Genomic DNA, 22,599 nt, shown 5'->3' on the forward strand with positions numbered 1-22,599 from the left:
CATAACAGAACCGAATATAATAGCATAGCATACAGTAGTAGGCCTATAATGTTACTGTTACCGGAAAAAAATAACACCTCGGTTCTAATGAGATTTTAGGATGGTTAGCTGAAGCTGAATAGTCACCGAAATAAATATCATGCGCCAAAACTCAATAGAGCGCGCCACTAGGCAGGATTTATGATTTGATTGAAACAAAATACAAGACAGGCTAATAGTTCGTTAACATAATCTGTTCTAATTCGCTCACGAAACGCTAATTCAGGAATATCGAAATGCATAGGCTATTCCCCTGAAAATGATTGGCATGCAGATGCAGTTTCACCGATAAAACGTAAATAATTACCATTCGCCATTGACAGTGATGATGGCCTATTTTAAAATTAGGTATGCCTGTGTTTGAGGGTATTAAAAATATATGTTTTTCTTGAGACAATATGTGTGGGCATAGGCAGACGTTGCAATTGGAGGATGCACGTTGTGCATATTAAATAACAGGGCTCTCCAACCCTGTTTCTGGAGAGCTACCATCCTATAGGTTTGCATTCCAACACACATCTAGTACACCCGATTCTAATAATTAGCTGGTTTATAAAATGTATTATGTTAGTTATAACTGGGGTTGAAGTGAAAACCTACAGGAGGATAGATCTCCAGGAAGAGGGTTTTGCGAGTCCTGTTCTATAATGATACCTAGTTCATTTACTTTTTTGTTGTTGCGTTCCCTCACCCAAAAAAGTCAAGGACCATGACGTGGGATTCAGTGATCATTGAAAAGTCCAGTCAAGAAAAGTCCTTGAACAGTCTTTGTTTAATACTCCAATGTCACTGGTCAAATTAGTTTCACACTGGGGAAGTTCTGCTCTTTACACAATGGGAACAATGCACGTTAGATGACTGTGAGACCCTGACATTTATTCCGTGAATTTAGTAGAAAATGTCAAACACTGAAAATGTCAGACACCTCCCTCGCATGCAGGTTTCTACAGTAGGGGAGAGCGGGGTAAATTGAGCCAAAGGGATTCGTTGAGCCACCCCTTGTTTCTGGGAAACCATACACAAAATTAATAATGTGACCAAATATTTAGGAAGAGGTCATCATTTCATGGAGTCTGTGAGGGAAGAAAACACATGGGAAAAGTGGTAAGCAAGTTAGGTCATTTAAAAAAAAAAAAGATTTTCACAATGTCAATTCAATATTGTGTTATAGGTTTCATGATGCTTGTATCTAAACCAAAGTAGATGTACATCGGTTGGGGTCTCTATAAGCTACAATATGAGGTTCTAAACCTAGCATGAATGTCCATTTTTGTAGCTGTGTGGGCCAATATAGTCAAAATGTTTGTCTTGGGGTAAGTTGAGTTGGGGTGGGATAAGATTTGAATCCCGAGCCAACTAGGTGAAAAATCTGCCGCAGTGTTATTGAGCAAGGCACTTAACCCTAATTGCTCTTGTAAGCCGCTCTGGATAAGAGTGTCTGCTAAATGTAAAACATGTGAAATGGAAGGGTAAGTGATATTGAACAGAGAGATCTATATCCGAATGTTGGTCGACATTTATGATGTGCAATATACCACAACCCCGTTCCATTCATTCGCAGTTGACCTACCAACACCATCACCCACTGTCACAGGACACCATCACCCACTTACCCCAAGGCAGCTCAACTTACCCTGTCCCTATGCTCAATTTACCTCATACCTGGGGTAAGTTGTTTCAAGAGAACACCTTTTTTGGACAAGCTATATTTTCAAAACTGTCATGTTTACATAAATTCTGATTATTTCCAGGGATATACAACATCATGAAATGTATGTACAGTAGAAATCTTTGTTAGAAAGAACACTATATTTCCAGTAGGGAAGCTGAATATAAAGAATGTCTCAACGTACCTCACTCTTCCCTAGCTATTCTTTATTCAGGGTTGAAAACTGTAATGTTCCACACAAGAAACAAATTCTAAGTTGTAATTTATTGGTTTTTATTCCACCCACATTCTGCATAACTACATCCAACTGCATTCTGTATGACATGATTCAAACTGCTGTGCCTTCAGAAACCTCAGGGGCCTGTCATCACATTCCACCTCAGAAATGTGTCTGATGAAAGACGCATCAGCAGTGCATCAACTTGTGTCAACTCATTCGTTATGTTCCTTTTGACTGTTTTTAATCAATCATATTTTCTATTCATTAGCTTGAAATATGGGTGAACATACCAATGATATTATTTGAAACAAACGGGAGTACCTTTTGTCTTTTAGCGATACAAGTGATAATGATGATGATTCCAAGCACCAACCAAATTGTTTGTGCTCGACAAAAGGCCAAGATGTTAAATGTATAGGCTACATTATGATTCCTTTTCAAGTCTCATCCACATTGTTGAGTGAAACTTTATTGTGAGTCAAATCTGGTAGAGGATTTTTTTTTACAAATGTATGAGTAGAGGTGAAAAGGAAGGTAGTGTTACAGAGCACATCATATAGATTCTCAAAAGGTATTTGCGTTTCAGCTTTTTAAAATGTCATCATATTTCCTGTGGAATATTAGGCTTAAACTTTTGGAACTACATCTCCCAAAAATAATTGATTCATAATTTTGTAGAAAAATAGTCAAATAACATTTGTCAAACTGGGTAGCAACAGTTGAGATCCATTTAAAGACACCTACCCAGTCAAATGAATGGACTAGATACTGACTTTGCATTTGCGTCATTATCATTGAGTATAGCTCAAAACATTTGTAAAATCAAAAAAAAAAAAAAAAAATCTAATATTTCAAATATGAATATTGCATGCTTAACAAAGTCTTCACATTGATACTGCAGTTTTGTAGAGCCAGGTAATCTAAGAAAGTACTATGTTCATACTAAACTAATGTCGTACCTACATTGTGATAGACCAAACTGTATTTTCTATTTCCTATTATATCACATTGATTAGACCCTATTCTGTTACTATTTCGAAAGTGTGAAAGCTTTTCCAACGCTATGTCATTATCAGATATGCAATGTCAGCGCAGTAATACAATCTGGTAACATGTTTTGGTGGCTGTTGATCTACACCTAACTGTACTGATGAACTGAACTAGTAGCATGTACAGTACATGGTAAAGGGCTCTAGCCGTCACGTTTTCCTTGTTTTGAGATCCCGAAAACTCAGTAAATACTAGTAAAACATAGAATTATCCATCATTTTGCTTATGTTATGACCGAGTGAATAATTTTGCATATACCAGCATATGCACCGACATGAATACATTCTAAATGTGCTATTTGTTTTACACTATGTGTGTTGGTACGCTTTGACAAATTAGAAAATAGGATTGAAAACAATCTGACCATCCTTCAAATTAAAAAATGCAGTAAAGCAAGTTAACTTCTAAAGAAAATGAGGTCAAAATATACAAGAAAATCTCTCGCTCTCTCTCTGTCTCTCACGGCTGGCACAAGTCTCTTCAATAATTCATGTCTTCACGTTACATAATATATTTAGTCAACACACCTGTGGCCCATCCGACACCCATCTTCTTTAGGACCCAATATAAGTCAAAATCTCCAAATACAAAACCGTAACACGTGAAGAACTATTGTAAGATAATTTGTGTGCGGCAATATACGACTCTATTCATCTTTTCATAATCGTGGTCAGTAGACAAATTTCATAAACATATGAATGACAGAACAGGTGACCGTTGTTTTGTTTTTTACTGTAATCTGATTGGGTAAAGGTCATGGGTACATTTTAAAAATACAGAATGACATAGCCACTCACACCAAAGCCTTTCTTCCCACTTTTTTTTCCTTCTTTTTTTTCTCTTTTGCCTTTTAATAAGGTGAGCGCACAACATACACTCACTCAATTATTTCCCCCCTTTAAAAATAAGTAAAGCATGAAAGTAAACGACAAAGCACACAAATATCCAACAACTGAAACTGAGAGACTAAGTTTTTTTTTTTTTTAAATACACACAAACCACCAGTAGTAGGTACAAGTCTTCTGTCCATTAAGGAATTTGGAGAATCAAAAAGCACAGTTAGTTAGTCCAGCTTTGCCAGCCCTGTCGTTGGATGGTGTGGACCAGGGTAGAGGTTGTATGTGGACTACCATGGGGGATAGTGCTGCTGTACTCTAGTCTAGGCCATCCTCTGCTGGCTGGTGGCAGTTGACATGGAGGCTGTGAGGTCTGGGAGACCTGGGGCTCAGAGAGCAGAGCAGAGAGGGCCTGGCTGGGCTGAGGAGGCAGGCCAGGGGCCAGTAGCCAAGGGCCAGGGGTGAAGGGCAGGGCGGGGTGCTCGAGTCCAGGGGTACTCAATGTGAGGGAGGGAGGCCCTACTGCCTAACCAAAAGGACACCTGGAAGACAAAGAGAAGGAAATGGAATGAGCCACAACAACCCTGTACATTGATCGGAAAATTCAGTGTTGTGTTACGAAGTGTGTGTGCCCACCGAAATATATGCTGTCTCCACTCAGCTCCAAAGATCATGTAATCTCAACAAATGGTTTCTAAATGACACGGATTCTGCAAAGAGAAGAGACTGATGTAAAACAGGGACAAATAGTGAGGATAAATCCAGATCAAACCAACAGAGTTATCTAGGGACAATATCAGAGGATATTGTCTGGTTCAGATACTAACAGTATTTACAGTATCATTCCACTGGTGTGGGATGTCCTCGGGTTCTGGTGGGTAGGACATCCAGGATGGGCTTCCATACGACGCTGGTGGAGGCATGACAAAGTAGTCTGAGTAACCAGGGCGGTTGGCTGATATGGCGTAGACTCCTGTCATTGGGTTTCCTGTACGAGATAAGCAGTGTTTTGCCAATCAGAGGCTTGAATGAGTGAACTGAAGCAATTTGACAGAGAAGGGTATACATATGCCTTATGTATATTATATTTACACATTTACATGTATATACGTATACATTTACTAGTCATAATATATATATACTATTTATTATTCTGACCTGAGTAGCTGGTCATGGACTGGTCAACAGTAACAGCAGGGAAGGGCGCTCTGTTGATAGGCAGATAGGGGGCACCATTGTGCTGACTCTGCATCTCAGAGGCCTCGGAAACACGAGGCTTCAGGCTGACATCCGGTGAAGAACTGCAGAAGTGGAAACAAAGACAAAAGCCTTGTAATTCATACATCTCACCACTGGGTGGCCTGTAAACCTCATGCGCAAACCTGGTAACAGTCAAGGCATTCAAATGAAGATGCTGTTTGTTTTAAATAATGCGGAAAAAAGTACAGCGCAGAGTAGAATTACAACACAATGCATGAACAGTATGACATCTAAAGCCAAAGGACTTAAACTGAACAATTTTCAACTTCATATTCATCATCTCTAGCACCATCCCAACATCAACACCAACAGATTATGTGAAAATGGCCCATTTCTATGTTTTGTAGAAAAAATATAAAGAAAGACAAGTGTTTCTAATGACATCATCAACCAATTAGCAGGCAATTAGTAGTAACTACTCTAAAACTGATCAAACTCACACGAGTTTGGACACGCTTATCTAAACGTCATAGGAAACGCTTATCTTCCTCTATCTTTTTAACTACAAAACATAGAAATGGGCCATTTTCACATATGTTGACTTTGGGATGGTGCTGGAGTGATGAATATGAAGTTGACATTTTTTTTCTCCGTTTCCCTTTATTAAGCGGTAGATTTTAAAAAAACATGGGGGATGACCTACAAGGATACACAGTGCACAAGTTAAGTAGACTTTAAAAAATGTATTTAAAAAAATAGGTTGGGCATGTTTAGCATTGGGAGGATGTGAATAAATCAGAATTAATGTTATTTTCATCAGTTTACTGTCTTTCTAACAGCTAGAGGAGTGTTGAATGGGAGAAGGAGGAGGGGGGGTTCGTACAGCCTCATTGAGGTCCCGGTAGGGGGTCCAGGCCTGGAGGGTATCAGAGGAGGTGGGGGTCCAATGCCCATGTCAGGAAGCTGAGTGAACCTGAAGCCCTGCAGCACCAAGCACAACACACACACACACGCACACACACACACACACACACACACACACACACACACACACACACATAGTTAAATCAGTGTGTGGGTGTTTAAACATATGTACTGTGCAGCTACTCTCTCGACACATCTTGACTTTCTACAGTAGCATTCAGGATTTTTGCTTGAAGCACCATCATAAGCAATTCTACAAGAGCACACGTACACCAATGCGTCGTTCCAAATCATTTGCTTTACATTGCACAGTCTAATCAATGCACTCACAGGTTTGGGTAAGCTACACTGGTGGATATCCGGCCCGTAGGCAGACCCGCGCTGGTGGCCTCCTCCGCATGGATGGTTCATGGTGCCAGGAGCGCTGGTCACACCCTCGGAGTAAGCGCTGGTGTGGCTGGGATTGTAGGAACTGTGGAGGTGGGGGTGAGGGTGGTGGTGGTGGTGGTGGCTGGCAGGCGAGGGCTCGTCTGGGGCCAGCCCAAAGGCATTACCCAGCAGGATATGCATCTGCTGCCGGACCTCGTCGATGGAGGGCTGAGAGCTCAGAGTGGACGAGTCCGAGAGACCTTTGACCTGATGGCTTCCACCATAACCCAGGGAGCACATCAGTCGGTCTACGTTGGTCTCCTGGAACGTCTCTGGCTCTGCCTGACTCACAGGAAGACAAAATACACACACACACGAATCGTACACATACATGGTTATCCATTTACAATTTAAAAGCACCGAACATTCAGAGCTATTAACTGGTATCGAATTTACAATCTAAATCACTGAACAGGCTATAAATCATATTCACTGTCATTGACATTCAGCAAGGTTCAGGCAGCGTAAAGAATGGGCTCCCAGGCTGCGCTAGATGAAGGTTTTAAAGTTCGGCTGAAGGTAATCCTCTTCATTTCAGCCATGGAGCTTAAAAGTGAGGATTGGGAGAGGTAGGTATAATGGGAAAGGCTTTGTCCTAGGGTTTTCTCTAGGTTATTGCACCCCAGTACCAGAACTTCTCTAGGCTCAACCACCTTTACCCCTGCAGTGACTCCAGGAGTACGGTGTTAATTTTAGGACATTCTCGCTGCAGTTACATCGGCAGTACGGTGTACATTTAAGGACATCTATGTCTCATGGATGCAGTGATATTCAGTGATGACTCACGTCATAACCGCTGTTGCGGATGCCTCTCCTGGACCTCTCCCTGAGGACCAGCAGGTCCATCTCCGTCTCCACGGGGCTAGGGCTGCTGGCGGCCAGGGACTGACGACTCCAGTAGGCTGGCTCTCTCGATGGGGGGTGCCTGAAGTAGGGATATCATAGTTGCCATCGTCATTATTATAGCCATCATTAATATCATCATCATCAGTAAAAAATGTCATCTGCAAACATCTACAGTTGGGCTGATTCAATTATTTCTCTGCGCTGCAGCACAGGTTTAAACTGAACACCTGGACATACAAAATGGACTTACAACTGCTCCCTTACCGGAAAATTTCAGACAGTTACTAAACAGTTACTAAACACGTCAGCAGATACTCTCGCCCAGAAAAGGCACCGGTGCTGCAGCACAGGCATTTTGAAAAGTGACTTTTAAATCAGTGGATCTGCATACACTGAACGCCCACTGAACACCCACTCAAACATGAAATGAATACTTCCTGTATAGCATACTGTATGTCTCTCGGCATACTACATAATGTGGATGCTCCCCCACCTCCTGATGTGGCATCCTGCATAGGAGGCCCTCTTCTCCTCAGCAGTCATTGGCTCCTTTGCCATCTCAGGCCTACTGTGCCTCTCTCTGGGGTTGAATGGGTGGATGCCATTGTCTGTGATGGGGAAATCACAGTAGCCTTTCCTCTTGGCTTTCTGGCGCACTTTGTTCCTGTAGTGTTCGATGTCGGTTTTCTGCTTGAGCCCCATGTTTGCCTGTGGACAAAGTCATTTGTATCCATTACATTTGTATATTGATTCTAGTTTGGCATTGCATGGTATTATGCGTATACTTGGTGAGGTTTCTCTTCCCTATAAGTAAACAACTGGTTTCAATTCCATTCTTATTTCCCCTTGGCCCTAACCCATTGATGTTTGCAGACCTGTAGTCCAAGTGCAATATACAGTAGCTCCACCTCTACACTGCCCGTTCTGTACCTATCCAGAACTATATTCAGATCTGGGTATAAAGGGTTGGGGCCATGGGGAAGGGAGAAATTTGAGACAGGCTGGCCGATTAAGTATGACATCATTCCCAGCAGGCCGGGGACGGGCTCTCACCTCCCCATTGAGGACGACTGAGTCCTGGCTGTGACTGGAGGAGGATGGGTAGGAGTATGTGGGCTGGGCCGCCATTGGCTTGATGGTGATGAGTCGCAGTGAGCCGGTGTGGTCCTCGTAGGGATCTGCTGAGGTGAGAGGACATTGCTATTTAGCACAGCACTAGCTAGCCCAGCTACTACTGATCCTGCTGTTATCCCCAATCACACTGCATGAGTTACTGCAGTAAGAAATGCGGTGTGCGCACGTGCGTGCGTGCGTGCGTGTGTGTGTGCGCGTGTGTGTGTGTGTGAGTGAGTGAGAGCACCATGTGAGTGAGGGCATGTGTCCATGCATATATGTGTTTATTTACAATTCATTAGCTCTCTCCTATTGGTCCTACAGTGTCTCAAGCCTGTGTGATGACATAACATTGTGTGGACACGCAGCAGTAGCCTACAGTAGCCAGAGCGTGGCCTCTCGCCTCTCTCTCACCGCTCCTCTTGTGCAGCAGATCCTCCTTGGTGCTCTTCTGTGCCGCAGCCCTCCGTGCCGCCAAGCTCTTGCCCGTGTTGAGTTTCCCGGATTCGTTGCTCGCAACCGAGCCGTCCTCGCTTGGCAACCTGCTGCGGGTAACCATAGCAACAGAGGCAGGCAGTGGTAAGCTCTGTGCATACAGTATTATCCAAGGTTAATGCCGCTATCACACAGCCCCCTGGCCACAGTTCTAACCCGTGAAGACTGACTGCAGTGCGTAACACAGACACCTCGACAGGTGGTGTGCTAGCTAAGACCACGGGTTAGCACAGTGGGTGCTTCTAGCTTAATGTCAACATATCTCCCCTGGTATCTTTTCAGGAGTAACCAACAGGCAGACACGAGTGACTAACACACCAGTCTGATGTGATGTCATATAAGATAGCTTGGAACAAGTACACCCATCATGTCAGCTCATATCGACATCCCTCTTCAGAATGTATGGATCAGGTCATTCGAAGGGTGTTATGCATTCAGAAAAGCAAAATGGAATCCACATTCGCATTCATGAGGCTTGTATAATGAGGCAGCGTTCTACTCGTGTGATAAATAGCCAGACTCTGAGAGAGAGAGAGAGAGAGAGAGAGAGAGAGAGAGAGAGAGAGAGAGAGAGAGAAGAGAGAGAGAGAGAGAGAGAAAATGTATGTCTGTGTGTATTCCTGTCAACGTGAGCCCAGAAAAACACTGAATCAAACATGGCCCTGGAAGCATCTCTCCAGGCTGTGTAAGTTCACTCACGTTACCATGCCGTGTTCAGCCTCTATTCACTACACACCACTGTGTGTTTACCCCTTGTTTGTTTTTTTCCCCAGTTATTATGCTCAGTATCCTTTCAAAAGCGTTTTGTTGTATAATCATCACACTGCAGAATCCCAATGACAGCAGCAGAGGAGCTGTGTTTGTAGCCTTGCTAATCCCCGTCTGAATGAGCCCTGGGGTCCATCCAAAGGGTGACTGGAACAGCAGCTGACCTGAGTTCAGATACTATTTCAAATCGTTTCAAATACTTGATCAGTGTTTGATTGAGGTTGCCTGGTTTAATGAGTCAATAGAATGGTCAAAAACTACAACGCCCACTCGTCTGGTACTTCAGGCAGGCTAGAGCAAAGCAAATACTCAAAGCATTTAAAAGACTTAGAGTACTATTTGAACCCAGGTCTGCACTGCAGTGCCTTCAAGGCCCAGTAATCATTGCAGCAGACTCATGTCACACCTCCAGCATGGCGGCCGTAAATATGGCACTAAAAAGTCCAAGTGGGTCTAAATCAGCCAAAGATAGGGGAGATCTGTTTGACAGCTGACAATGACTGATGATTTGGGTTGGGTCAGTAAAAAAAAAATCAAGCCTTTGGTTGGTCTGTACCATTTCTTCCAGTGTGTTAGAATGAGCATTTTTATGCATTGGAAATTCAAAGGAAAGATGGCTCGATAGGCAGCTCAAGCTTAGCTTTGGCTATGTTTAGACAGGCAGACCGATTCTGATATTGTTTTCACTAACTGTTTTTTTGACCAATCAGATCCACTATTACAAAGATCTGATGTGACAATATCTGGTGTGATTGGTCAAAAGACCAATTCGTGGGGGAAAAAATATCAGAATTGGGCTGCCTGTCTAAACACAGTCTTTAGTGTTCTAGACTAGAGGGAAGAGAGGAGGCTGTATTCATTTTGTGGCACGGCAATAACGCATTCATGAATCACAAGTTTTTCATTACAAATTATTCTTTCTATTGCCTTTTCCTAGTGATAGATGGCTACGATTCTTGGAATTGGCAACACCCAGGCAAACTGTAAGCCAGTCAACATGAGCAGATTTAAGCAGATTCTATGCAATCTGTCCAAGACTGTCATATTTTTGGTGCATTTTCCTTGACTTAAAGTATTGCCACAAACAAATCCAAATGTGTTCTGGTAATCTAAAGAAAACAGGGAGATCATTCTGTTGAAATTGAATTCAGTGTTCTTCTTACCCTTTGTGGATGATGTCAGCAGAAGGAGGTCTTTTAGAGGCAATCCCATCCTGGTGCACCTTCCTGTCCAATGACAACGGGGCATCTCTCACTGGGAGGCCCAGAACCAGCGTCTCCTTGGTAACAGAGACGGTCTCCTCACCTTGCTGATGGCCTATGTGCTTCTTGGCATAGTCAAATCCCTGCACATGCTGGGACATAGAGGGTTTTACAAAAGGGTTTACGATGACATATGATCTATGGTAAAGTAAAGGAGAATGACATTTCATTTACAGATAACAGGTAAATGAGCAAAGTTGGCTCGGTGAGCTCTGATTTCTCTCAGTCAGCAAGTAAAGACTACTAAATGTTAAAACAAAATGTCTAATGGCACCTTTGAAGTTGGGATATATTGGAAGAAAGAAATGGACAATTAAATTGGCTTATGATTTATATTATACCGAGGCAGTTTCTTTGTTTCACCAAATTACTCTCATTTCATGAAGCCTCTCTGCATTGCAAAACAGCGAAAGGAACAGAATGTACAGATACATTTGTTTTCAAATTCCATTTTTTTTTTAAACTAAATATGTAAATACATTATATTCAATGTTTTTCTAGTGCATGTGGGGATAGAAAGGGAGAATACAACCTCACGCAGCTTTAATAATTAAAGTGTCTTGCACGGTGCCATCAATTGCATCACCACACCTGGTTGTGAGATAAATCGACACACTGTTTGTGCAGACATCTTTACCTCATCCTGAGATAAGTGACATTTCACAACAGTGAGAGTCTGGCTGAGATAATGTATGAGGACAGGATGGCTTCATCCTATTGGACAGTCACAGTCAGGGGGAATGTTTCTACAGATGAACCTTGACGGCTGAGCTCAACAGAGACATGTTTCACTGGCAGGAGGCAGACCTCTCTGTCCACTTGATGCGGTTAACTTCATAAATGGCCTCCTTTCATCTTTCAACTGCCCAGTTTGATAAAGACATGGAGTTGATCCGAGACTCTGCACAAGGCTACTCTGTGATGTATTCGACAAAGATGGATTCTGTGTTTTGACTTGGGCTCCTTTGGTATACTGATGGAGAAGGAGAGGTTTGATTTTTTTAGATTTTTTTTTTAACAAGGGACTTTTTGTAAAAGAGACCTCATGGCAGAACCACTCTAAACAACTCAATTATGATTGACATGATATTTGTTTTCGTTGCACAAACGGCCAAAAATAAAGCCATGTGACGGACTATACCACATACTGTGTTTGGAGATCAATGAAATACGCTCACATATTGAATGATCAACGCAACAATAACAAAAACAACCCCATGCAGACTGAAGCCATGCCATTGATTTGCAGCTTTGATGGATAATTATGTGCCGGGACTGGTGGTTGAAGAAGTCCACTATCTCCCTAGTGGGTTAGGCTCTGCTTTGGTATTCTGTCTTCATTCCCAGAACGTTTGGACACAAACACATTCCACTGCAACAGACTGCACATATGTGCAGTGTGGTGGAACCAAAGAGCTCAACTCAGCACATTTACCACTAATGTCCTTTTGTCATATCGCCACAAGCTATTCATAAACCAAGTAATTCTAAGAACGTGTGTCTAATTTGCGCATGCGTGCCACATCTCTGGATCAGCAAGGGACAGAGAGAGAAATCTGCCTCGCAGCATCGCATGCGAATCTCCTATTTTGGTGCCGTTTCAAATCATTCATGTCACATTCAAAACCAACCCAGTGACATGAAAGGTTCACAAACAGTTTCACAAATCAACAAAGCCTTGAAGCACTGTACTCGCACATGTCAAATACAGTTGGCAAATATGGTGCTAATTGGCCACGTTTTGGGAGAGGAAGTCCTATCCTACTGTCCTATTTTTACTTGACACTAGTGTATGTCTGACCTTGTCCTACACCATAAACTGGAGCTGGCGCTTCTCTTTTCCCATCCAAAAATATGCACTGATGTTACATCTGTTCTTCTGGAGGGAGTGATTTTGGTGTGACGTACAGAAGTTACACATTATCTCTATTCATCTCTATCTCTATTCATCTCTATCTCTATTCATCTAAATGGCACAATATTTAATCGAGTAACAAAATTACTGATCGCTTGCATTGCGCCACTGAGCCACTGGCTGGTATGAGATGAGAAGAAGCCTGGTGGATAAGAATCATTACTATGCATTGGAAGGCAACAAGGACGTATAAAATGGCCCAGTGATCGTGGACGATAAGCCATGGTGAGCCCACTCCATCCCTTCCATTGATTCCCCCCAGGCACTGTCAACATGCATTTATTCACAAATAACACTCAGTCAATACCTGGTGGTGATAACTGCCCTCCCTCCGATAGGATGTCTAAACAAGAAGACAATTGAAAGGGACATTTAGCCGAGGATTCACTTCCATCACATTAACCATCTGGATTCTCATTTCGCCGCCCCATCATGCTTATTGAGCACCCATCACTATCGTCACCATTGGCTAGAAGTAATGGAGCGAACGCAAGACGAAGTGTTAAGACCCGCCCAAGACAAAGACATTTCTCTGAACTGCGCATTAAGATGATAAGAGATATGTAAAGTTCACCTTAGAGCGGGGTTTGAAGCTCCTGAAAGCGCCCGTCTTGAAGATGACCCTGTTCCTCTTGCACAGGATGGCGGTGACCATGGCGACAACAACCATCACCAGGGCAACAGGTGTCAGCACAGCCATGATCCACAGATTGGCAGGCGGGACCTTTACCACAGCTGTCGGGGATCCATGGAGACAAAATAAGTACACCCATATCTATCCATATGTATTTTTGTTTGCAATCATTACAAAATGATGGAGGCACATAGCTATTCAACAGGCTACGAGACAGATAGAAGTGCTTCAGCCTGAGCATAACTAAAATATGCTGCAATAACTCCTGTGCATCCATCTCTTTATGATTGAAAAAGCTAGTTCTGTAGACTTCATGTAAGAGAATAATGTTAAGGCTGTTTGGTAAAGATGTGTAAAAAAAAAAACCTACGATCAGCTTGGAGCAGGACAAAGTAGCCCAGAGTGAGGGCCATGGTTTGGGAATCCAGGGTACTGAGGATCTTAGCTGCAGTGGTGCCAGTTATGGGGGCACCATTCAGTTGGGCATAGTAGGTCATTTCGGCTGAGTTCTTAGGCCCCGGGAGTCGACGAATGCCAACCATCTAAACAAGAGCAGCACAATTTGGTGGATTCGGTGCTGTCATATGGCATGAGACATGCAGTGCTGTCATATGAGACATTGCAAAAATATAATAGCAATAATTATGTATTTGAAACACTCAAAAAATAACAGCACTCAGGGAACACACTCATGGGATTAATATGAATCAGTGGAATTCATTGTATTTTAGTATAGATCACATGTTTAATGTCCATAATACATCATAACGGTTTCATCACGGGCTGTGATTAAAGCTTGCCATAAAGAAGGGGGAAGGGAGTGTTAAATGGAAGAGATCAACATCCGTTACATGAGCTCTCTCCCCCCTCATAAAACCTGATCATCTGTGTCGTTACATAAAAATGTTAATCTGTGACAAAACCTAAAAGGGGACATAGAAATTCCGTGAATCTTCATAAAATAGTGAAACTCTGGGGCAAGTGAACATAAAATGGGACTGAGTGGTTTATCAGTGAGTGGGCATGCAGTCCCCTGTGTGTGTGTGTGTGTGTGTGTGTGTGTGTGTGTGTGTGTGTGCGTGCGTGCGTGTGTGCGTGTGCGTGCGTGCGTGCGTGCGTGCGTGCGTGTGCGTGTGTGTGAGTGCGTGCCCGCCTCACCTGGACGGTGTAGCTCCCGACGGTGGTGGCCCTTCTAAAGCGGCTCCCCTGACTCCCCTGACGTCCAGACACCAAAAAAAGCTCAGCCAGCCGCTGCTCCATTAAACTAGCAAAGCTCTGATAATTCCCTTCCAGAGAAGAGCTGTCAACATCCTGAATTACTGCAGAGCAGTGGAGCACAGAGAGAGAGAGAGAGAGAGAGAGGTGGAGACCGGGAGGGGGAGGGGAGGGGGATGTGAGGGGGAGAGGTGGAGACAGGGGGAGGGGGACGTGAGGGGAGTGGGGGGAGAGAGAGGTAAGAGGAAAAGAGAGGTAATGGAGAGGTGGGATAGGGACAGAGGAGGAAAGAGAGGTTTGGTCATTCCTCAATTTAAAACTTGTAAGTCATATTATAGTAGGGCTGACCTGGGCGCACTGCAGTCTCATCACGACAGTGGCAGAAAGGTGTGCCATTTAGAGTCCTCTCACAAAACAGGGCCTCCTTCACACCGAGTATTTATCCGATGTGATCTCACAGAAACAGATGTCAGGAAGCTCTAAATAATGCATCAATAGGATTTGGGAGGGAAAGGAGGAGCTCAAAGATGTTTGAAGAAGAAACACCACAGGCAAATGTACACAACACACAGTCAACCAAAGCACTAACTAACTGAAAATCAATGACAGTTTAAATTACCTGTAATCACCCAGTAGTGCTTTGTGGCAGTGGATGTGTTGAGGTTGTGGTACTCTAATGCTGTGGAGTGAAGGGGAGAGAGAAAGAGAAAGGGAGAGCAGAGATGAGAGAGAGGTTACAGAGAGTAGGCTTGGGCAATATACCGTTTATACTGTATACAAGGGGCTGCAGGGGTGCGTGCTCGGCCACTGCTTATAACAATAAGTTAAGTATAACTACAAGAAATCTAAGATGTGCCAAATAAATTATATCCAGCTCAGGAGTCCAGCTATGCATTTGGTTGGCTAACTTGAAAGCTACGTGATCAAGCCTCTTGGTTACAGCAGAGACATTCAATCCCCTTCTGGATCAATATCCCTGTTGCCGAAATAGTTTTGTGCTTAAAAAAATGCATATATACAGTACCAGTAAAAGGTTTAGACACACCTACTCATTCAAGGTTTTTTCTTCATTTGACTATTTTCTACATCGTAGAATAATAGTGAATACATTAAAACTATGAAATAACACGATGGAATCATGTAGTAACCAAAAAAGTGTTATACAGTATAAAGATTTTAGACTCCGCAAAGTAGCCAACCTTTGCCTTGATGACAGCTTTGCACACTCTTGGCATTCTCTCAACCAGCTTCATGATGAATGCTTTTCCAATAGTCTTGAAGGAGTTCCCATATATTCTGAGCACTTTTGTGCTGCTTTTCCTTCACTCTGCTGTCCAACTCATCCCAAACCATCTCAATTGAGGTCAGGGGATTGTGGAGGCCAGGTCATCTGATGCAGCACTCCATCACTCTCCTTCTTTGTAAAATAACCTTTACACAGCCCGGAGGTGTGTTGGGTCATTGTCCTGTTAAAAACAAATGACAGTCCGACTAAGCGCAAACCAGATGGGAATAGTATCGCTGCAGAATGCTATGGTAGCCCTGCTGGTTAAGTGTGTCTTGAATTCTAAATAAATCACAGATAGTGTCACCAGCAAAGCACCCCCACACCATAACACCTCTTCCTCCATGCTTTATGGTGGGAAATACACATGCGGAGATCATCAGTTCACCCACACCACATCTCACAATGACATGGCGGTTGGAACCAAACATCTCCAACTTGGACTCCAGACCAAAGGACACATTTCCACCTGTCTAATGTCCATTGCTCGTGTTTCTTGGCCCAAGCAAGTCTCTTATTATTATTGGTGTCCTTTAGTAGTGGTTTCTTTGCAGCAATTCGACCATGAAGGCCTGGTTCACACAGTCTCATCTGAACAGTTGATGTTGAGATGTGTCTGTTACTTGAACTCTGAAGCATTTATTTAGGTTGCAATTTCTGAAGCTGGTGACTTTAATGAACTTATCCTCTGGGTTTTCCATTCCTATAGTGGTTCTCATGAGAACCAGTTTCATCATAGTGCTTGATGGTTGTTGCGATTGCACTTGAAGAAACTCTGAACGTTTTTGTTCCGTATTGACTGACCTTCTTAAAGTAATGATGGACAGTCATTTCTCTTTGCTTATTTGATCTGTTCTTGCCATAATATGTACTTGGTCTTTTACCATATAGGGCTATCTTCTGTATACCCCCCCTCCCCACCACACACAAACACACACACACCTTGTCACAACACAACTGATTGGCTCAAACACATTAAGAAGGAAAATAATTCCACAAATTAACTTTTAAGAAGGCACATGTTAGTTGAAATGCATTCCAGGTGACTGCCTCACAAAGCTGGTTGAGAGAATGCCAAGAGTGTCCAAAGCTGTCATCAAGTCAAAGGGTAACTATTTGAAGAATCTCAAATAAAAAACATATTTTGATTTGTTTAACACTTTTTTTTTGTTACTACATGATTCCATATGTGTTATTTTATAGTTTTGATGTCTTCACTATTACTCTGCAATGTAGAAAATAGTCAAAATAAAGAAAAACTCTTGAATGAGTAGGTGTTCTAAAACCTTTGACCGGTAGTGTATAACAAGGCAATTAGAAATGCCATCCGGGCAAATTTTTCTTACTTGATCACTACTAATCAGAATTATTTGAGTGCTCTTCTCGATCAGTTGATGGCCTGATAAATCCAAAATGATGTGAACTTTCTTGCACATCTAAATGTGATGAGTTTGTGGCATATTACAGAGATAAGATTAGGAACGATTAAGAACCCACATTAGGCTGGGTATCAGCCTGATGACAGGCTACCAAGCAAAGGCACAATGGATGCATTTTATCTGGTTGACACAGACATGCGCAGGAAAGTGATATCACAACTTCAGCCATCTACCTGCATTCTCGATCCTATCCCCAGCACCTTCGTCAAAAATGTTTTTAATTGCATATCTGAAGAAGTGTACACTATTGTTAATCACTCCCTGCAGAAATTGGTGTTCAAACAGCAAAATTATTTTTAAGTGCCAACTGTAATTTTAAAAAATACAATCTGGTTTTCGTGCCAACCACAGCACATAGACAGCCTTAGTTCAAGTGATAAATTATCTTAAAGCCAACACAGGCCAAACAGCTCTTTGTCCATGTACTTGTAGATTTAACCTCTACAGGATTGGTGGGTCCCTCTCGGGACGGTTGAGCTAACGTAGGCTAATGCGATTAGCATGAGGTTGTAAGAAACAAGGAAATTTCCCAGGACATAGACGTATCTCATATTGTCCGAAAGCTTAAATTCTTGTTAATCTAACTGCACTGTCCATTTTATAGTAGCTATTACAGTGAAATAATGCCATGCTATTGTTTGAGGAGAGTGCACAGTTAAGAATTTGAAAAGTTCAAAATAAACCAATTAGGCACATTTGGGCAGTCTTGACATAAAAGTTTGAACAGAAATGCAATGGTTCATTGGATCAGTCTAAAACGTTGTACATACACTGCTGCCATCTAGCGGCCATAATCTAGATTGCGCCTGAGCTGGAATAATACATGATGGTCTTTCTCTTGCATTTCAAAGATGATGGTACAAAATAATACAAAAAAACGTGTTATCTTTTACCAGATATAATGTGCTATATTCTCCTACATTCATATCACATTTCCACAAACTTCAAAGTGTTTCCTTCAAATTATATCAAGAATATGCATATTGTTGCTTCAGGTCCTGAGCTACAGACAGATAGATTTGGGTATGTCATTTTAGGTGAAAATTGAAAAAAAGGGTCAGATCCTTGGGCTGCATTTGACACTATTGATCATGACGTCCTTCTGGACAGACTGGAGAGGTGGGTTGGCCTCTAAATTAGTTTACATAGCTCAGGGAAAATACATATCAAATGTTGAGTTCCACGAGGTTCGATTTTGGGTCTGATACTGTTCAGTTTATATACTGTATGTTACCCCTTGGCAGTGTTATCAGAAAGTGCAGCATTGATTTTCACAGCTACGGAGACGACACACAACTTTACATTTCTGTGTCACCAGACGACTTTAGCTCCACAGATAAATTCTTATACTGTATTAGTGATTCAAATACTTGGATGGCTCACAACTTCCTCCAGCTAAATCAAGACAAGACCGAGGTACTCATTGTTGAAGCCAAAGCACAGAGAGAGAATCTAGCCGTACATTTGAATTCACGGGCAATAAAGATAAAACACCAGGTAAAAAACCTAGGTGTTACTTTAGATTCTGAACAATTATTTTTAGGAATGAGACTAAAATAGCTTTGTATCACCTGAGGAACATTTTCTCTTTCAGGCTGATACAGACAGACTCATCCATGCTTTTATTATAAGCAGGCTTGACTACTGTCATGCTCTCCTATCTGGTCTACCCAAGAAAGCCATTGGTGAACTGTAAAACATACAGAATGCTGCAGCATGGGGACTGACCAAGACCAGGCGGCGAGCCCACATTAAACCGGTTTCAAGGTCTCTGCACTGGCTGCCTGTGAGTTTTAGAATTCATTTTAAAATTCTTCTATTGGTTTTTAAATCAATCCACAACTGTGCACACCAATACATGTCAGACATGCTTTTCAGTTATGTACCCAGTCGGTCCCTCAGGTCCTCTGGCACTGGCCGTTTAACTTAAAACCCAGGACCAAGAGGCATGGAGAGGCAGCCTTTATTTATTACGACCCCTATCTCTGGAATTGCCTGCCAAAGAACCTGAGGGGGGCCAAAACTGTGGACATATTTAAAAGAGATCTTAACACATCTTTTTCCTTTGGGTGCTTTTTAGTTGTTCAGTTTGTGTTATTCTTTGTGTTTTTTCATATTATGCTTGTTGTGTAGTGGATATTTGAGCTTTTATTTTCATTGTTTTTATTAGTGTTTTCCTGTAAAGCACATTGGGTTGCATTCCATGTCTGAAATGTGCTGTATAAATAAAGCGTGATTTGATTTGAAGGGTTCAAATACACTGAGTGTACAAAACATTAGGAACACCTTCCTACTATTGTGTTGCACCCCCTTTAGCCCTCAGTACAGCTTCGATTCTACAAGGTGTCGAAGGCATTCCACAGGGATGCTGGCCCATGTTGACTCCAATGCTTCCCACAGTCGAGTCAAGTTGGCTGGATGTCCTTTGGGTGGCGGACCATTCTTGATACACACAGGAAACTGTTGAATGTGAAAAAGCCAGCAGCGTTACACTTCTTGACACACTCAAACTGGTGTGCCTGGCACCTACCCCATTCAAAGGCACTTACATATTTTGTCTCGCCCATTCACCCTCTGAATGGCGCTCATACACAATCCATGTCTCAATTGTCTCAAGTCTTAAAAATCCTTCTTTAACCTGTCACCTCCCCATCATCTACACTGGTTTAAGTGGATTTAATAAGTTACATCAATAAGGAATCATAGCTTTCACCTGGATTCACCTGGTCAGTCTATGTCATGGAAAGAGCAGGTGTGCCTAATGTTTTGTACACTCAGTGTAAAAATAGAATATTATTTGATCTTCCCTTCGTGCTCAAATCATCCATTCTCTGAAGAAACACCCAGAAGGTGATGCAAATTGCAGGTTAGCATGAAGTGAGCTAATCAGCCTCCTCTCCACTGCACAATATTGGACCATAACGTCACCTTTGTCAATTAGTTCAACATCTAATTAGCAGTACTCTGCTGGTATAATGAAATAAAGACACCATTCATATTTTCATGTTCAGACCACACACTTACAAACACGCAAACTTAAGCTTTCGCTGAGGACAACACTCAGTGGAAATATGACATATTTCTGTATACAAATGAAGAAAACAAGACGAAAACGCCACTGGAAACAACTATCACGCAAACCCTTCCCGTGATGCCCTGGGGCACTTACGCTCAGCGATGATGAGCGGGGGGAAGAAGAGGAAGTAGCCCACCAGCTCTGCGGTCAGCTGGTTCAGGAGACCGCTGGAGACTGTTCCGTTCAGCACCGCGTTCTCGTTCTTCACCACATAGACCAGAGACACGGCAGGAGAGCCAATCACCTGGGCGGTGCTCTGGATCTGAACAAACACAGACAGGGATGTTGTACGATATCAGACATGTCGAAGTAAATACGACACGCTAATTGCATGGGATTGAATATGGCCCAAAGTCATTATCACACCTCCACAGAAAGCCCGCTGTAAGATTCCAGCACTTTGTCCTGAGCTTCCTCAAATGCATTCTCCAGCCGTTGTTCCATCATTTGAACAAAACTGCAGGAGTTGACATTGTCTTCTAGGCCTACAAACCTGAGAACTAAAAAAAAAACGCAGAGCAACAATCAATATACCAGTAGAGCACATTCAGTTACAGTACGTAAGAGTGCAGTACAACATTTTCTACAAGCATAGTCACATCATTCAGCAGTGTTACATGTGTTGTTGTGGAGTGTTGTCCCTATTGGGCCTTACCTGTTTTGAGCTGCAGATGGACACTGAGGCTGGAGGCCCAGGGGGCTACAGGGAGCAGAACAGCCTTCACCAGAGGACTGTGCTGCCGGATGTCTGCCAGCACTTTGTCAAAGCCATAGGTATTCATTGTCTCCACCACCACAGATGCTATGTAGACCGTTTTCCCACTGGCTACATAGTACCCAAGAGTGACATTATGAGGGCTGCAGAGGTCCCGTTCAACCTGAGAAGAGAAAACGTGTTGTTTATGTCTTGATCGCTATCGCTAACACCCAACACAATTGCAGTGGGTCAAGACTAGTGTTTCTGGTCCTATGTACTACCACTCACTCCTCTCCAGTCTCCACCAGTATGTGTTAGCTAGCTATCCCCGGACACATAACTATGCAGCTTGTGTTTGTGTTGTTTCCTGCCGATCACTTCCGGGCTCAGTAATAATACATGGGTTCTGATGGGGGAGAGAAGAGGACTGGGATAGAGTAGCAATCACTGAATTACACCTCGGGCAGACAAACAGAAAAACAGACAGAAAAACAGGTAGGAAATCAATGGACTTAAACTGAGTCAGCCATCACAGAGAGAGAGAGAGAGAGAGAGAGAGAGAGAGAGAGAGAGAGAGAGAGAGAGAGAGAGAGAAAGAGGGGGGGGAGCGCGAGAGAGAGAGAGAGAGAGGGGGAGAGGGGGGGAGAGAGAGAGAGAGAGAGAGAGAGAAAAAGCGTGAAATAGAGAACAAGAGAACTGAATAACGGACGTGTCTGAAGAGGAAACGCCTGCAATAATAGGTTTTAGTCATTCAGCTAGTAGGGTCAATAAAGAGCTATTCTCTTCACATACTGTTAACAGCCTCTATAAAGCAAAGCCTATTCACCATTCAAGATGCCATTTATCATCATACTGAAATCCTTTCACCGTTAGTCACTTCAGTCTCCTCCGCTATCAAAGTGAGAGATTGTACCCCATGAATAGTATGGCTAAGAGGGGAGCCAGAATAAGTAAATACACTCACTCTAGTTCCTAGAGCTGTATTAGTTACTCTGGCCATCCAGAGTAACTAATATGAAATCCTTGTCCCACAACGTGAACACGGACTATCAACATTTAAACAGGACTACGGCACTGTATTCTGTATTGGATGTGGTAGGTGTTCTTCTCCAGTTACACTACAGCAGGAACAACATCCTAACACAGAGAGTAGAGAGCAGAATAATACGGACCTGGACATAAACATTGGTGTCGTTGAAGGCCTTCTGTAGAGCATGGGTGAGTCCTTTAGACAGATTCTGCCTCGTCATGATATCAAGCCTGTTCCTCCACAGCTGCATGGACAAAACTTTGGAGGAAAACAAACAGTTATATATATATAATTTTTTTATGAAGGTCTTCATTAGGGATGTAATCATACGGTGGCATACGGTGGCATCTCATACGGTGGCATCTCCCCTCTCTCTCCAGATGAAATCTCGCGTCTTGTGACGGCCGGCCGCCCAACAACCTGCCCGCTTGACCCTATCCCCTCCTCTCTTCTCCAG

The 22,599-nt window shown here is 42.8% G+C and overlaps 1 protein-coding gene across 3 annotated transcripts in view; it reads right to left on the reverse strand.

Moving 5' to 3' along the window:
• Positions 1-1,970: 1,970 nt before the first annotated feature.
• The window catches only part of LOC115109623 (UPF0606 protein KIAA1549L-like), a 40,806-nt gene continuing 20,177 nt past the window's right edge, over positions 1,971-22,599 (reverse strand). Inside the window, exons 4-23 of one of the 3 annotated variants that reach the window (XM_065009835.1) lie at positions 22,285-22,400; positions 21,071-21,293; positions 20,782-20,915; positions 20,509-20,677; positions 15,235-15,294; positions 14,559-14,719; positions 13,771-13,942; positions 13,341-13,501; positions 13,074-13,109; positions 10,753-10,943; positions 8,741-8,871; positions 8,267-8,391; positions 7,707-7,921; positions 7,154-7,292; positions 6,269-6,649; positions 5,898-5,995; positions 4,973-5,115; positions 4,651-4,802; positions 4,451-4,524; positions 1,971-4,356 (exon numbers count right to left, since the gene is read on the reverse strand). In XM_065009835.1, the coding sequence (XP_064865907.1) occupies positions 4,495-4,524; positions 4,651-4,802; positions 4,973-5,115; positions 5,898-5,995; positions 6,269-6,649; positions 7,154-7,292; positions 7,707-7,921; positions 8,267-8,391; positions 8,741-8,871; positions 10,753-10,943; positions 13,074-13,109; positions 13,341-13,501; positions 13,771-13,942; positions 14,559-14,719; positions 15,235-15,294; positions 20,509-20,677; positions 20,782-20,915; positions 21,071-21,293; positions 22,285-22,400 (2,837 nt within the window). In that variant the 3' untranslated portion in view covers positions 1,971-4,356; positions 4,451-4,494. Of the gene's footprint in view, positions 4,357-4,450; positions 4,525-4,641; positions 4,803-4,972; positions 5,116-5,897; positions 5,996-6,268; positions 6,650-7,153; positions 7,293-7,706; positions 7,922-8,266; positions 8,392-8,740; positions 8,872-10,752; positions 10,944-13,073; positions 13,110-13,340; positions 13,502-13,770; positions 13,943-14,558; positions 14,720-15,234; positions 15,295-20,508; positions 20,678-20,781; positions 20,916-21,070; positions 21,294-22,284; positions 22,401-22,599 lie in introns of all 3 variants that reach the window. The other 2 variants (XM_029634774.2, XM_065009836.1) reach the window with 2 other exon arrangements.

Source organism: Oncorhynchus nerka, linkage group LG25, assembly GCF_034236695.1.
Source record: "Oncorhynchus nerka isolate Pitt River linkage group LG25, Oner_Uvic_2.0, whole genome shotgun sequence".
Lineage (NCBI taxonomy): Eukaryota > Metazoa > Chordata > Actinopteri > Salmoniformes > Salmonidae > Oncorhynchus > Oncorhynchus nerka.